General features: G+C 42.8%; 1 protein-coding gene across 4 annotated transcripts in view; it reads left to right on the plus strand.

Moving 5' to 3' along the window:
* The window catches only part of klhl32 (kelch-like family member 32), a 41,962-nt gene extending 27,168 nt beyond the window's left edge, over window positions 1-14,794 (plus strand). For 2 of the 4 annotated variants that reach the window (XM_088999192.1, XM_088999190.1), the window contains exons 7-11: window positions 5,378-6,104; window positions 8,067-8,125; window positions 11,603-11,795; window positions 13,715-13,809; window positions 14,006-14,794. In XM_088999192.1, the coding sequence (XP_088855318.1) occupies window positions 5,378-6,104; window positions 8,067-8,125; window positions 11,603-11,795; window positions 13,715-13,809; window positions 14,006-14,167 (1,236 nt within the window). In that variant the 3' untranslated portion in view covers window positions 14,168-14,794. Of the gene's footprint in view, window positions 1-5,377; window positions 6,105-8,066; window positions 8,126-11,555; window positions 11,796-12,705; window positions 13,810-14,005 lie in introns of those variants that run through there. The other 2 variants (XR_016115372.1, XM_088999191.1) reach the window with 2 other exon arrangements.
* Window positions 14,795-16,392: the final 1,598 nt, after the last annotated feature.

The raw sequence follows: 16,392 nt of genomic DNA on the forward strand, positions 1-16,392 counted from the left end.
AACATGACACCAAATGCTCGTAAGGTTGTTTATGTTTTACAAGGAAGGATAAACGCAGGGCAACTTGCAAATTATATGAATATTTAAATGAAACACGACCAATATGCAAAAGTCTTTGCACCCACAGCATTTAATCACTTTTAGATGACATTCATGCTTTTAATCCAGTCCGGACAGCTCCGCCCATCAGCAGCGGCAACCCCCACTGCTGTCAGGACTCCAGATAACACCATTTTAACCTTACGGTAGAACCTGCTCTGCAACGAGAGAGGGAGTCCTATTGGCTATGGTCCATTGTACCGCGAGCCTCACCTTTCACCGAGGCAGGGCAGAGTGAGCCCCCAGACCACAGTTTGATTTGAGTTGATTATATTTGTCACCGGCTGCGCTTGTAATATTCGTATTAAATGAGTGCTAAAATCATTGTGGACGTCATTATATAATTGCCATAGAATAAGCTAGGCTGTATTTGATCAATTTCTATGGAAAAATATACATGTCCGGTATATTTCCATCCCTATATTCATTTTTTTTCTGTGAGTCCCCTTGGCACCCCATATAAGTCCTTGGGTGTGGACTTTTTGGGATACACTGTTCGTTTTGGAAGGTCATGTTACTTTTCATTTTTCCCAAGAAGTATCTTTTAGAGAATCACTATAATATCAAATCACTGAACAGAATCGATGATGGAAACAGAACTGTAAAAAATGCAACAATTATCATCTCTCGGCGAGGTAAACGCTGGACTGGTCGCCGGTCAGTCACAGGGCACACATACAGGAACAAATCATTAAATTCATGCCAGAATACAATGTCATCTTCAATTAACTAAAGGAAATGCAATGTGAGCCTAAAATGGAGTAACTGAGAATAGCGCAAGAATGGGGAGAGCATGCTAGCTCCTGCCCAGATTTGGATCCCTACCCTCAGAACTCTCAGGTGGAAATGCTCACTGCTCACTCCTTGCCAAATTAATTGACTTCCCCCGATGATAATTTTCTTTTGGAGTGATATTGTGCATCCGAAAATGTGTTTGTCTCAGCTGTCAATCAGATTCAAATAGAAACAGATTGAAACGAAATTCAATTTTAGGTCTCTTCCAAAATGTTTTGGTTAATGGCAAAAATAAAGGCGTTGACATGACTGTTCTGATACATGATGAACACGGTACACAAGAGTCTACTGTTAAAGGATTAAAGATGATGTTCTGCAATTAACTCATTCACTGCCATTCACAAATTTATTCAGGAATTGAAAATATGACGCCATTCCCAATTTTCTGTTTTTTTTTTTTTTCATGCTTGCGTGCTGATGAAGCACTGGCCATGGCCTCTGGCAATTATTTTCTTTTCCAGAAGGGGAAAGCATTTTGCTTTTGTCCATGTTAGTGCTTTTGTCCATGTTAATGCTTTGTTCCAGCTTCAGCTGTTGTTAAAGCACTAATACAATTCGTGTATTGTAATTTGGACAGCCGCCCTCATTTCAACTCCAGACCCATAGAATTTAGGAATGAACTCTTTTTTTCTAATGAAAGCAGAGTGTCTAAGGTTTCTAACGCTGGACTGAATGTTTATGTCGTCCTAAAACTATATACTTTAGGTCCTGGAATTCAAGTGACCATTACATAAACCCTGGAACTGGAGTGGACACATTTTTGCACGTCTGGCTGGCAGTCAATGAGTTAACAATAGAAATGAAGGATTAAGCCTCCTCACTCCCAATACCGCAATGGCGTTGAAGGGAATCGACTGGTCACATTTTCATTCCTGGATAAAGCTGTGGCAATGACACAAAAAAAAATATTTAAGGTGAATTGTATCTTGATGTTTCACTGGAAAACACACAACTAGAATTGAGGGACACAATAGAAGGGAAAACACACTGCCAACGGAACAAATTAAACACTTCCGTCTGCATCTCATTTAATGTTTGTTGACCTGCAATCACAGTGTTTTTTTCTTCTGAATGTGTATGTGATTGATTGCCATTCATTCATGCACGTGTGGAAGCAAGCAAGCTTGGCTTGTGTGCCTGTCTGATGATGTGTCAAGGTGTGTGCGTCGACGGTGGCGTGAGGCGGTTGTGCGGTGTGAGGACTTGCCATTTTGACTGTTCATTTGCGCCAATCAGCCTCCCCCCATGTGCTCTCCCGCCTTCCTGCGCTCTCACTCCCTTTCTCTCTTTCTCCCCTTCTCTTTTCTGATTAGGCCCTCCGCGCCTCCATCAGGGCCCCAATCCCCTAGCTGTCAGTCGCCCGCTCGTCTGATTGAAAACAATCAGGCCTCTGATGGCACAATTACGCTGACCCCTTAACCAGCCGCCGCTGCCATAATCAGTCTCTGATTAGGCTGCTTTAGGCCTCCTTCACTGCGCCCAGAAGGTTAATTTGAGCATCAGACGGAAGCGGACAGGAAGAGAGGGCCATCGTCCGAAATTGTGTACGAGAGTGTGTGTGCGCTGTGTGTGATACACGCCAATATCGAACCGATATAGCGCAGCTGTCAATCACTGTCACCGTGAGTTTTCTCAGAGAGTCTCACGCTCGGAAAATCACATTTTCTATGGCTTTGTTCCCCCCTCTTCTGTCTTGCCATCCTTTTTGCTCTGTCGTCATGTCGCTAACCCCCATCCCTCCACTTTCTCCCTCACTATCTCCTTCTCTCACTTTACCCTTTTTACATGCGCCCGCACGCACACACGCACACACGCACACACACACACACACACACACACACACACACACACACACACACTCACAAACACACTTGCACTTGATCTTTCAGCGTAGAGCGGAAGGAGTTGATTTATTCTGCGCCCCGAGGAAGTTGTGTGATTCAGCGTGACCTTCACAGTAAGCTGTCGGCATCCAAATACACACACACACACACACACACACACACACACACACACACACACACACACACACACACACACACACACACACACACACACACACACACACACACACACACACACACACACACACACTTCAGCACGCACGCTGTCACTTCGGCACGATGAACAGAAAAGCAGGGTCAGCGACGGCAAAGAAAGTGAAGTCACCACAAAATGCTGGAATCGACACTTGAGCGTTTTGTTTTCGACTTTTAAGTGGTGTTTGAAAGAAGAGCAAAGCCACTGGCAAGATGATGATGTTTTATACCAATGTCACAAAGTTTCCCATTTCATCTCCAGTGTGATGCAATTGTGACTTACTGTATATATCCTAACAACAGTCTACCGAGAATATTCACAATACAGTAACGTGAAATGAAATCTGTCCCCAGACGTTTTACCCCCTCCATACCTAACTAACTAAATAACATTCCACAGCTCTGAAGTTCAATTACCCAGATTTCCTGCATGAAACAAATGAGTGTGCCTGTGGATGTGTACAGTCTTGACTTTTGGATGTTGTGTTGATTTGACTGACTTTTTCATTATATCCTGTAGGTATCCTAAAAAAAACTATTAGAAGTCTTCCATTGTTTCTTCCCTTCTACCCCCCACTCCCTCCACCGGGCCCTTTATTATTTGGAAATCAGTGCATTTGCCTTCTTTTCCTTTTTCTTTGTTTTATGTCTTGATGCTGTTTAGAAGTTCCCCACTAAAGGACTAATGATTTATTTTTGCATATGATTTTTAGGGAAATTAAAGTCATTTACCTATACACACATGTTCTAGCCTTATACTTTATCAATGCAGTAATTTTGCAATGGCAATCAACTCAGACCAAAATGTGCAGTGGATGTGCATCAATATTGGTTTCTATACGTTTTTTTATACCATACAATATGATGCATCTGTATACATAGTATATTAGGAAAGAAAGCAACATTGCAGCCTCTCATAGCTAACATATACTTTGGGTCCAATCGGATTGCCTTTGTTATGGTTCGTGAGCGGTGATGAAGGACCCTAACAAGCAGGAATGCAGACAGGAGAGGCAGGGTTGATTCAATATCAAATCAAATCGATTCAATAAAATGTATTAAATAAATAACAAAAAAAACATGATAAAAATGTCATCAGAGAAAAAGGAAATCCCACGGCATATGCACAAAAACATGGTGTAACATAAATACAGGTGGCTCAGTGATACAGGGGTTAGTTAGTGTGTCGACCTCACAGAGCAGAGGTTGTGGGTTCAATCCCCGCTCCGACCTCCTTGTGTGGAGTTTGCATATTCTCCTCATGCCTGCAGGTCATCCGGTTTCCTCCCACACTCCAAAAACATACATGGCACACTGATTAAACACTCTAAATAACCCCTAGGTGTGAGTGTAAATGCCGATGGTTGTTTGTTTCTGTGTGCCCTGCGATTGGCTGGCAACCGGTTCAGGGTGTCCCCCGTCAACTGCCCGAAGCCAGCTGGCATAGGACCCCCTGGTACCCTCTAGAGCAGGGGTGTCAAAGTCATTTTTTGCCGCGGGCCACATTGTAGTTATGGTTTCCTCTCGAGGGCCGTTATGAATTTGGGGAACCCATTAGAATGTTTAAATCCCTTCAAATATTACATATAGAGCACACAGCAAATTAATGAATAACTCGTTTTCAAATCTGAAGTCAAGAATAATGACTTTTATTGTGGTTGACATCCAAAAACATGAAATTTTGGCTCAGATTTTAGCAATCATCATGGAATTTAACAAGTTTGATTTGCTTTCGCGGGCCGAAAAAAAAAGATGTGGCGGGCCGGATTTGGCCCGCGGGCCGTAGTTTGGACACCTGTGCTCTAGAGGATAAAGCGATCCGGAAGATGAATGAATGACAAAATGATAAAAATCCATGACAGTAAGGAACTCATCAACACACAAGACCCAACACTAACTGGTGAGGGAGTTATGACACAATGACCACCAGCTGTGCAAGGAGGAGCCTCGTAAGGTGGCATTATATGGCTCCTGCATGGTCAGAAAGAGTCATAACAGAACCCTTCCCTCGTCATAACAGAACCCTTCCCTCAAGGGACTGATTCCAGAAGTCACAACGGTCACCCTTTGGCTGGCCCTGATGTGGACATGGTTCATCCTGGATGGGGCTTCATGTGACGGGGGAAATGGGAAGGCCGCATGTTATACAGTTGCGAACAGATCTCAAGTAATTGAGTGAGATTTTGAACAAGCTGCTGAGAATTTATTGTGTTTGCATTGACGTTCATTGTTGTGTCACTCGTTCTGCTCATGCAGTTGTCCAATCCTTCAACATATATATTGTTGTTGTAAGTTATACAATAGCCAGCAACAAATGTCAATATAGCTGCTCTTGATGTTAATAATAAAAAAAGATGAGTTCTGTTTTACTTTGGCTTTTGCTTAATAATTGTCTTACATATGATTCCATATATCACCACGTTTTTTTGTGTAATCCTTTTTAGTTTGTTGTCACGTGGTTGGAACGCGACTGCCGGTACCAGTACACTGAGGATCTTCTGCAACATATTCGCTATGGCCTGATGGACATCTCAACCCTGCACCACCTATCCTGTAGCCACCCCCTGGTACAGTCCAGTTCCACTGTTGCTGCTCTGATAGATGAAGCCCTGGACTATCACCATAGCACCTTTGCGCAGCCCCTTCACCAGTCAGCCCGCACCAGGCCTCGATTTCAGTCACTCACCCTCTACATAGCCGGAGGAAGAAAGCGTGAGGTGTGCAGAGTCCGGGAGCTACGTTATTTCAATCCGGCTGCGCAGGAGCACGTCCATGTGGCAGGGGGCTCGAATTGGAGCGATTTGGCACCCATGCCAATGGGACGCAGCCACCACTGTGTGTCTGTCATGGGGAATTTTCTCTTTGTTGTGGGTGGGGAGATGGAGCATACCAGTGGGAGGACATGCGCAGTTAGAAACGCTTGTCGATATGACCCCAGGACAAACCGCTGGACTGAAATCGCCTCCATGAAGGCTTGTCGAGAACATTTTGTACTGGGAGCTTTGGGTCAGTACCTATATGCAGTGGGTGGAAGGAACGAGCTGAGGCAGGTGCTTCCCTCAGTAGAGCGCTACTGTCCGAAGAAGAATAAGTGGATGTATGTGCAGCCTTTTGACCGTTCACTTTCATGCCACGCAGGTTGTGTGGCTGACAACCTGCTGTGGGTCTCAGGTAAATACCAATGGTGATACACACACAACATTGCATGGATGACTATGATTTGTTGACATCAAGTACTAAGACACACCCAGTCAAAAAAATGGATCCAAAAATAATCCCAACAGTATTGTGACAAGACCAATGGAAAGTTAGAATACTCTCAAATGTCATACAATAACATCCCATTTTGAAGTTATGATAGCCGATCAATCTCGTGTTTTCCCTCCAGATTTGCTTGTGAGTTTGAAGATACCATACCATGCTATTTTTTTTAACTGCTCAATCACTATATTTTTTTACTAGTGCTTCTTTTCTATGAGTCCTAAAGTGCTCCTCATAGCCCACACTCACTAAATTGAAAGGAGGCCCTTTGTGTGAAAAGATTTTCTCCCCAGCTACAGTGCAACAATGAAAGTGTTTCACAGTTGCCTCTTTTGAGAAAGTGTTTGTATGTTTAGTCTGCAGGGGGGGGGGGGGGGGGGGGGGGGTGTTGAGTCGGCTCCTCGCTCTGTGATGTAGAAAAGAGGACCCACTCATTTTCTTTGATTGCTAAGAGCTGGTGATTTATAGGGCAGGAATCAGCCAAAATGTTACGAGATGGGTGAATAGAGACAGACACCAATTTGTGGATTTTTTGGTGAGAGATTTGCATTTTTAAAGAGCTAAAATCTGTGTGGAGTTTGCATGTTCTCCCTGGGCCGCGTGGGTTTTCATCCCACATTCCAAAAACATGCATGGCAGGCTGATTGAATACTAATTGATTGAATATATAATTGAATATATAAATTGTCACTAGTGAGTGTGAGTGCGGATGGTTGTTTGTCTCTGTGTTCCCTGCCCTTGTGTTGGCTGGCAACCAATTCAGGGTGTCCTCCGCCTGGTGGCTGGGATAGGCCCCCCCCCCACCCTCCGACCCCCCTGCGACCCTAATGAGGAAAAAGCGGTGCGGAAAATGGATGGATGGATGGACGTTTGTTTAGCATGATATGGCCCCTTTAAAGGACAACCGACATCACTTTTTTGTTTCTTAACTGACATCAGAAAAACGCTTTATAGTATCTAAAATACCCAAAACACGCAGTATGATATTTTTAGTCAAATGCAAAACACCAATAAAAATGACTTAAAGTGTCCAAAATCTGCAAAAAAAAAATGAACCCGGAAGTTGCCAGTTTCAGAAGGTCCCGCCCCCTTGTTCGTGATGTTACCCCAATACATCTTGCCTTGCTGGAGAATCAAAACAATGGCTTCAGATTCGGAGAATATGCTTTCTTGTTACTCATCCAATTGTGAATATGATTCAAATAGTTCTGAAGAAGAAAGCATACATGTTTGCAATCGATTAAAACATTTATTCTGTGTCATTTTGAGGCATCAGGGGTGGGAAATGTCGCACCCAAAAAAAGCCAGAAAATGGCGACAAAGCCGTGTAAGGAATTAATCAGCCCGTTTCCACAGGCTGATTAATTCCTTACATGGACCTCCGAGTCATTGTGTGGTATCCGAAGCCGTTTCCACAGGCTGATTAATTCCTTCCATGGAGCTTTGTTGCCCTCTTCTGCCTCTTTTTGGTCCTACACGAAGTTTTCATACCAAAGTACAGCAAAATGCATTGACGTGATGGAAGGACTGCTACAATGTGTCCTTTTTTCGGTCAGGGGCATTCCTTCAGTGACGTAGGGTGAGGACTCGTCACCAACTCAAAAACAAGACTTCCGGAATATTCAGCGTTAAGTCTTAAAATGTAAAATATAGCACATGCGGTGGAATCTTTGTAAAATACGCTAAGTAGAAGTCATTTGAAGACATTTTACAAATTATGGACACAACTTGTCCAGAGACGTCGGTTGTCCTTTAAAGTGGATGATCACCCTGCCCTTTCACTTTGGTACAGATGTGGGACAGTACATGTGAAAACACTGTTCTTCGTCTCCTCTACCAGTGATAAAAAAAGTTCCTTATTTTGTTTCCCAGGTGGGGTGACAAACACAGCTCAGTACCAGAATCGACTGATGGTGTATGAGCCAGAACAGGTAACCATTTGCTACAATGGTGAAAGAAGTGTGATCCAGGTCTTCTCGCTCATTTCAATCCAAACAATTTCAACAAATCAAGACAACAACTTGCATATAATCTCATTAACGTTTCCCTTTAGAAGGGAATGGCTCCTACTTTGTAAATAACTGACTGTTAAGTTTAAGAACACTCTTCTATGCCTCTTTACTATTATTCACAAGATAAATTAGCCAGTGATCAATTAAACTTACACAACAGTATTTTGCTTGCAAATGTTATCAGTATGAACAGAGCAAAAATAAACGTCCGTTTAGGAGATAATTTCTTTGTTGCTTCTAGGCATAATGTTGGAAAGCCTGTTTATTCCACTTTGAAATATGCATTTGTAAGATGAGCAGCAAAGGCGAGTATGAGGGGGGCACACAGGGTCATCTTGCCAAATCGTCATTGCCAATACCAAACAGCTTATTCTTGCCAATGACTTTTGTTGAATGATTGAAAGAATAAAACTAAACAAAAAAAAAGAATGGCCGATTTAACTAGCCAGCCGGGCACCTGCTCCTCTAGTTGATTAAACATTGTTGTTGGCTGGCATGTCTTTCTAACTTGCATTTCTTGCAACTTAACGTCAACGTGGTTGTGGTTGTCATTCATGCACAAACAGCGCAGCCAGGTTTATTCCCCAAAGTTCATTGGGTTTGATGTTAGGACTGCTGGTAAGCCATTTGATCCTCTCCCTCCCAAATTCTGATGATAGTGTTTGATAAACCCCGTTCTGTGGGGCGAGCATTATATACTGGAAGATTGAATATGGTCCTGGAATGTGAAATTGCACACTGGCTGTCAAAACTCGTCTGAATATCTCTGCATTGAGATAGCCTCCAATGATGACCAGCATTGTTTTTCCAGTGAGGGAGATTCCGCTCCACACCACCTTCACCGAAAGATGTTATTCAGTCGGTGCAACAATCAGTTCTCTGAATATTCTCTGCACTTTGACCCCTACGATACAACTGCCGTAGGCAGGATTTGGACTTACTGCTGAACATAATGTTAATTGCTGTTCAGGTTTCAGTGCACATCTTGTAGACACCAGCCAAAGCACAAAAGAAGACTCACTGGCAAGAGCAAAACAGGCCATTTGAGAACATTTTTTTCATGGGCGCACAACACATATTCAGCTCATGTGATCATCCCACAAATGCGCCATAATTTATAAGGTAAATAAACTGGCCTTGACCAAGAAGCAATGCTACAACACATCTCTCTTGCAATTCCCCGATGAAAAGAAAAAATATCAGGCTAGCAGTAGAGAGAGCACATTTTACCAGGTTCACAAAATGGATTTAATGCCCAAAAAGATTCACTGATTGCTGATCTCCCTCTCCTATTTTGGCTATGATTCCATTTTGACAAGAGGAAATGTGGCCAATATTAAGTTGAGTGGCATATTCATTTGATACCGTACTGATATGCATTTTCTGTATTTGATTATTCTTGTGGTTGTCATTGCCCGTGGAGTGCATATATCATGCACTTTTTAAATATATTATTACAATTATTTAATAAATAATAATAACATTAATACTAACATTCATACCAATAATAATAATAATAATCTGAGATGGTGTGGTGGTGGTAGTAGTTCTCATCGCACACTGGTTGAAATAAAACTGCAATTCGAAAAGAATTTTCCGTCCAATAGTCACACGTAGCCAATTACAATGGAATGTAGTGAGACCCAGTGTGTTTTTGTGTATGCATATGAGCCAGCTGTTAACAAGGCCTTTGCATTTTTCCAAGCCTGCACATAATGTGGTGGTATGCGGCATGTTTACAAGTGAGGCGCACATCCATATGGGTCTATGTTTGTACATGTTGGCTGGGAAGCAAGGGAGGGAGGCACGAGAGAGCCTCATTTGTATTCACCACAAATCTACATTCACCTGCCAGAGCGACAGCAGCCCCCCAGCCCCCACTGTACCCACAACAGATGGCCACATGTCAACACACACACACTCACACACACACACACACACACACACACACACACACACACACACACACACACACACACACACACACACACACACACACACACACACTTTTTTTTCTCAATCAAGCACTCTCTTTCTCTCGCTCACTCATTCTCTCGCTCTCTCACAAAATCAGCTTCAATACACTGACCGAAATGAGCAGGGATTGTCGAAAATGGAATGGCTAAAACATACGATTAGAAATAGAGGGGGAAGTGATTAGTACAAAGCAGGACCTTCAGTGCCACATGTTTTTATCTAGTATCCCGAGTATACATCGCTCCCAATTTAAACTGTACAGTATAGTGCTGTGAAATAGTATTTGCCCCCTCACAATGTCTTTGTTCTTGGCTTATTTAAGTACAGAGGTTACAGTTCATCAAACCAATTTTGATATCACACAGAGGCTGCCCAAGAAAATACAGAACATGGTTTCTAAATGCTAATTTCATTTATCAAGGCCCAAAAAAGTGGAAAACTACCTGCCCTTGTGAAAAAAAATATTGCCCTTCTCCTGTAACTCATTGCTAAACTCAGTTCATTTTCGCAGGCAACACTCTCCCACCAAAGTTGTTGAAGCACAAAATCACATAAATAGAATCTATCTGACATAGTGAAGTAGGCTAGGAGATCTCAATAAACACACGCAGAATGCCACGATCCAAAGAAAAAAGAAATTTGGGGGGAAAGAAGTCATAGGAGAGGTCAACCGGCTAAAATTACTCCAAGAGGGCGATGGCGACTCATCCTGGAGTTTACAAAAGATTATAGGCCTGAGAACAACACACAAAGAACTCCAGACCTCTCAGTGCTCAGTTCAGGTCAGTGAGTCTCGCAGAAGAAAGACACTTGGCAGAGGATCATCCCATATTTGTTAAAAGACGTCTTGATTAATTTTGCTTTTTACCATAAAATCCCAAGGGAAAATATCCGACAATGAGTTTGTGGCCTCAAACTCAAGCAGTCTTCGATCTTGCAGCCGGACAAGGAACGAAAACACACCATAAAGTTCACATCTGAATGTGTGAAAAAAATTTAAGGTTTTGGATTGGCTATGTTAAAGTCTGGATTTGAATCCAATTTAAATGCTGTGATGTGACCTTGAATGGGAAGTTTGTGCTAGAAAATCCCTTAAATTTGGCAGATTGGAAGCAACTTTGTGAAGTACAATTCTAAAATTCTATCACAGTGATGTGAAATACTCATCATGAATTGTCCTGATTTCAATTATTGCTGTCAAGGTGGCACAGGGACAGGTATTTGTGTGCGTGTGTGTGTGTGTGTGTGTGTGTGTGTGTGTGTGTGTGTCTCTATGAATGACAAAAGCAAATCAAGAAGGGGCAATTTCACAGCATTGTTCACTCTATATTCATTTTATTTGTCCATCTTGCCTCTTTTCCATCACTTTCAGTCTCCTCACTTCCCTTCATTCACTCTCCACACGCTCCTCTTCTTTAGGACCAGTGGTTAGCACGCAGTCCAATGTTGCAAAGGCGTGTCTATCACGTAATGGCTGCAGTGAGAAGGAAGCTTTACGTGCTTGGAGGGAATGACCTGGACTACAATAACGACCGAGTTCTGGTGCGCCACATCGACTCGTACAACCTGGATGTGGACCAGTGGACGCGCTGCTCCTTCAGCCTCCTCACAGGTGGGGAAAGTGGAGAACGCTTACAACCACAAACAAAAGCAATGGAGCATAGCAGAGCTTTTACTGCTGATGTTAGACAAGGCCTGTGTCAGTCTTTACTCAAATTTGCATTCATCTCCCACACAGGGGCTGTGTGGAACGCACGACCTATGCTTTAATTGTGTAAAATAGTAAATGAGGGATTGTATTCATTTAATAATATTGCTCTTCTTTTCCTTTCGGCTTTCCCTTCAGGGGTCGCGACAGCTTAGCAGTGTCCTCCATCTAACCCGGTTTTGTGCATCCTCTTTTCTCACACCAGCTACTTTCATGTCCTCTTTGACAACATCCATCAACCTCCTCTTCGGTCTTCCTCTCGGTCTCCTACCTGGCAGTTCAAGGCTCAGCATCGTTCTCCCGATATAGTCACTCTCTCTCCTCTGGACATGTCCAAACCATCTCAGTCTGGCCTCTCTGGCTTTCTCTCCAAAGCCTCTAATATGAGTTGTCCCTCTGATATACTCATTCCTGATCCTATTCAACCTGGTCACTCCCAAAGAAAACCTCAACATGTCCAGCTCTGCTACCTCCAGCTCTGCTCTGTGTCTTTTCTTCAGTGGCACTGTCTCCAGTCCAAACATCATGGCTGGTCTCACCACAGCTTTATACAGCTTTCCTTTCAATCTAGCTGAAACCCTTCTATCACCTATCACACCTAGCATTTTTCTCCAGCCGTTCCAGCTTGCCTGGAATCACTTCTTTCCCTCTTTTCCACACTCTCCATTGCTCTGGACAGTTGACCCCAAGTACTTCAATCCTCCACCTTCTTTATCTCTTCTCCATGTAGCATCACTCTTGCACTTGGATCCCTCTCATTCACACACATATATTCCGTCTTGCTAAGACTGATCTTCATTCCTCTCCTTTCCAGGGCAAACCTCCACATCTGTACTTTCTCCCCCACCTGAACCCTGCTCTCGCTACAGATCACAATGTCATCTGCAAACATCATGGTCCAAGGAGATTCTTGTCTGACATCGTCTGTCAGCCTGTCCATCACCATAGCGAATTAGAAGTGTCACGGTTTGCAAGGTGGTGATGGCGGTTGTGGATCCCAAAAAGCAGCCAGGAGGGAGTAGCAGGATGTATTTGACAAATTGTATTCAAATAAAGTCAGCGGGAACAAAATCTAAAACTTCAAGGTAATTCAAACAGAAAAATACAAAGAAAACCTTGAGTAAAAATCTGCCAAGATGAAACAAACCTGACTGGGTGCAGCAAACACATACACACTACAATGACCCGGCACTGAGTGGTCGTGCCGGGAGTCCTTTTAAGTGCCACTGATGATGACGACCAGCACCTGTGCAACTGAGGGCGGGGCCGACAGCACTACCCGTTGGTCGCCAACCAGAACGTGACAGTCTGCCACTGATCGGAACGACCAGCACCTCTGCAGATGCAAGCGGGGCCGACAGCGCCACCCGTTGGTCGGCAACCAGATCGTATCATACTCCTTTTGAAATTGATCAGCTATTTGTATGCTTGCTCAGCTATTATTCAAGTGACAGCAAACAGGGTAACAAAATGATTTCAAAATGCCAACATTTGGGAACAGATTTTTTGGCAACAGCTTGAGTGTCTTACAAAACATACCTTCAACTTTATTTATTTTTTTCTTTTCCAATGCTTGAATGTTTCAATAAAATTGGTTCATTACTTTCTCTGCCCACACATTTACTTTTTTCGTGAGCTGTAACATTATTGTACATGGCAGGAGTTCTCAATGTTATATCTGGCAAAGTTTAAGTCTGGGTTCTACAAACACTTCCGCCTTTCTGTGCCCTGTTTTCTGTTTAACTTTGGCTCATCCCGTGTGTGGGAGTTAAAACTGATGGAATGTCCACAGCTTGTCTATTTGAAGCTCTTCTCCTTCTCAGGTCAGAATGAGTCTGGAGTAGCGGTCCATGATGACAGGATCTATGTGGTTGGAGGCTATTCAATTTGGACCAATGAGCCTTTAGCATGCATTCAGGTGAGGGAGGACTTTGAACATTTGAAAACGTCATCTCTTTTCCTTGACGCAGCCGCCAAGGTACAAGATGGCATGTGTGTGGTATCTGGAATTGCCAATGTCGTGATATTTTGAGTGACATCTGTACACATTGACAACACAAAACTTTGAGGTTTTGCGACCCAGGACAAATCTTTGTATGTGCTGTTTGTTTCAGGTGCTGGATCTGAGTCGAGTGGGCAAAGAGGAAGTTTTCTATGGGCCAACGTTGCCATTTGGCTCAAATGGTATAACCACTTGCTTCCTCCCTGCTCCGTGTTTCACATGCCCAAACCTTCAGACACTCCAAGTACCCCAACACAGGATTGCTTCCATTTGAACCACAGCAAATGCAAATGCAATGAAGTACAAGTATTCATTGACTTGTTGCTGTCCTCTCCAAACTCCCTTGTTTCCATGAAATTCAATACAGCCATCCTGGTGTTTTGTGATCCAAAATAATAATAATAATAAAAATAATAATCAGCATCATGTGTAAATCATTATATGCAGGGACTCCTCTAAATGCAAACCACAAAACAGAACTATTTTAACCCACTTCACGATTCATTTTGTAACATGTCAGTGAACCATCATTGTGGCAGTGTATATATCACCCTTTGTCAGGTCAGATATCCATAACATGTTCAAGCCTTGTTTATTGTGACACAAAATGTTTGCTTATCATTCACGGCACATCAACGCATAGATAACTATTCATCATGCTGATTTTCAAAGCAATTTCAACCCAATTCCCTCATCAGTCTTTGGGTGAATAGTGTTTCTCGACTTTCCAAAATAAATGACTTGTGTATTTTGTGTGATTTATCTACTGTATTATTGTTGTCGCTCAAGCATCCATAGAAAATGAAGGATTAAGCTCCATCATTGAGCCGCTAGAGGTTTGTGAACAGTAAATTGATGCAATGCATGAATTCTACATGCACCTCGAAGAGTGAAGGTTAAAGTTGCCCAGCAAAATGTCACAAATGTGAGATGAAAAAAACAATAGAGTGAAGCAGGAAAATGACAGAAAAAGAGGCTTTGTGATTGTGGCACCTAGGAGGTGCGCCTTTGTGATTCGGAGCAGACTTAAATGACACTTCAAGAAATGGCTTGCAATAAGACACACTGTAAAATACTGTATTTGAGGAATTACATATCATTTCCCTCCTGACGGGGAACTTTGAACTTCCAACCCACGTGCGATATCAAGCACCCAAAATGATTACTTCACATAATCAGAGTAGAATACATCTGAAATCTGAATTGGATTGCAAATGACATGTGTTGGGGTAATTCGCTATATGAACATCTTTAAACATCTTTCTAATCTTTGTTTACGTTTTGGACTTCCTGATACGTCATATCCGGCCTTCCTTTACATCAGGGTTGCTCATTACGTCGATCACGATCTACTGGTCGATCGCGGAGGTAGTACTGGTCGATCGCAGCGTGACAGTAAAAAAAAAACATTTTTCAGCCTATCAAACGTCCCGTCACTTGATTGACATTCAGAACTGAATTTTTACCTTTAGGTCGCCGTGCATGCGTAAACAACGGTGCTAAACGCAGCAAAATTTACAAGCTAGTCAGCGAATTACCTCAGATTTTAAGCCCTTGCTAAAACATATGGTGATCAAAATGAGTCAGAAAGCGGGACCAAGTAAGGGGGCAAAACATATTACTTTCATACGGAATGGGAAAATGTGGAGCGGCATTTTCGGACTGTTCATGGAAAATACGACATTGACTTCCCGCCGAAAAGCCAGCTGAGAAAGAGAACGGTGGACGAACTAAAATCCCAGTTGTCCGGACAGCAGTCATTTTTCACTCAACATACTTCAAAAGCGAAAGCCGCCACCGAAGCATCGTTCCGGGTGAGTCACGCCATCATTAAAAACAATAAGTCCTTCCAAGACGGAGAGATGGTAAAAGAAGCATTCGTTGAAGCAGCTGACTCCTTGTTCAGAGACTTGGACAGTTCTGCAACTTACTCACACAGGAAAAGTAACTTGAGGAAATGTGCTACCTCCTTGACTGCATTATTCGGCTCCACTTATTTATGTGAGTCAGTTGCCTACATGAAGATCATTAAGTCCAAATACCGTTCCCCCATGAATGATGAACATTTGGAAATGTGCTTGAGGCTGGCTGTCAGCAGCTACTGTCCGGACTATGCATCCCTGGCTGATTCAATTCAGTGCAAGTCATCAAAGTAAACTCAGGTAATTACAAAAAAATGTTAATAGTTATTTATTATGTTATGTATATGTATTTATTATGTGTGTTGTGCAATATTGGCTTATTCAGTTATGCAAGGTACATCAACATACATTGTACATACAAAGAATCCTTAAAACATTTGAAAATAATTATGTTTTCCTGCTGATTAACCATCCTCTGCCATCAACATCCTGAAAAGCTATGAATCAGGAAGAACGGTCACGTGAAACCCATTATTATTGGTGCCGAAGGACTTCGGGTCCTAGCTGATTACATAGAGAGGGGGGGGGGGGAGTGGGCCCCGCGTTTCTTCCAGTGGACGAAGCCCTCTTTTTCGTG

This window comes from Hippocampus bargibanti, linkage group LG06 (genome assembly GCF_051943395.1).
Source record: "Hippocampus bargibanti isolate YZ-2025 linkage group LG06, ASM5194339v1, whole genome shotgun sequence".
NCBI lineage: Eukaryota > Metazoa > Chordata > Actinopteri > Syngnathiformes > Syngnathidae > Hippocampus > Hippocampus bargibanti.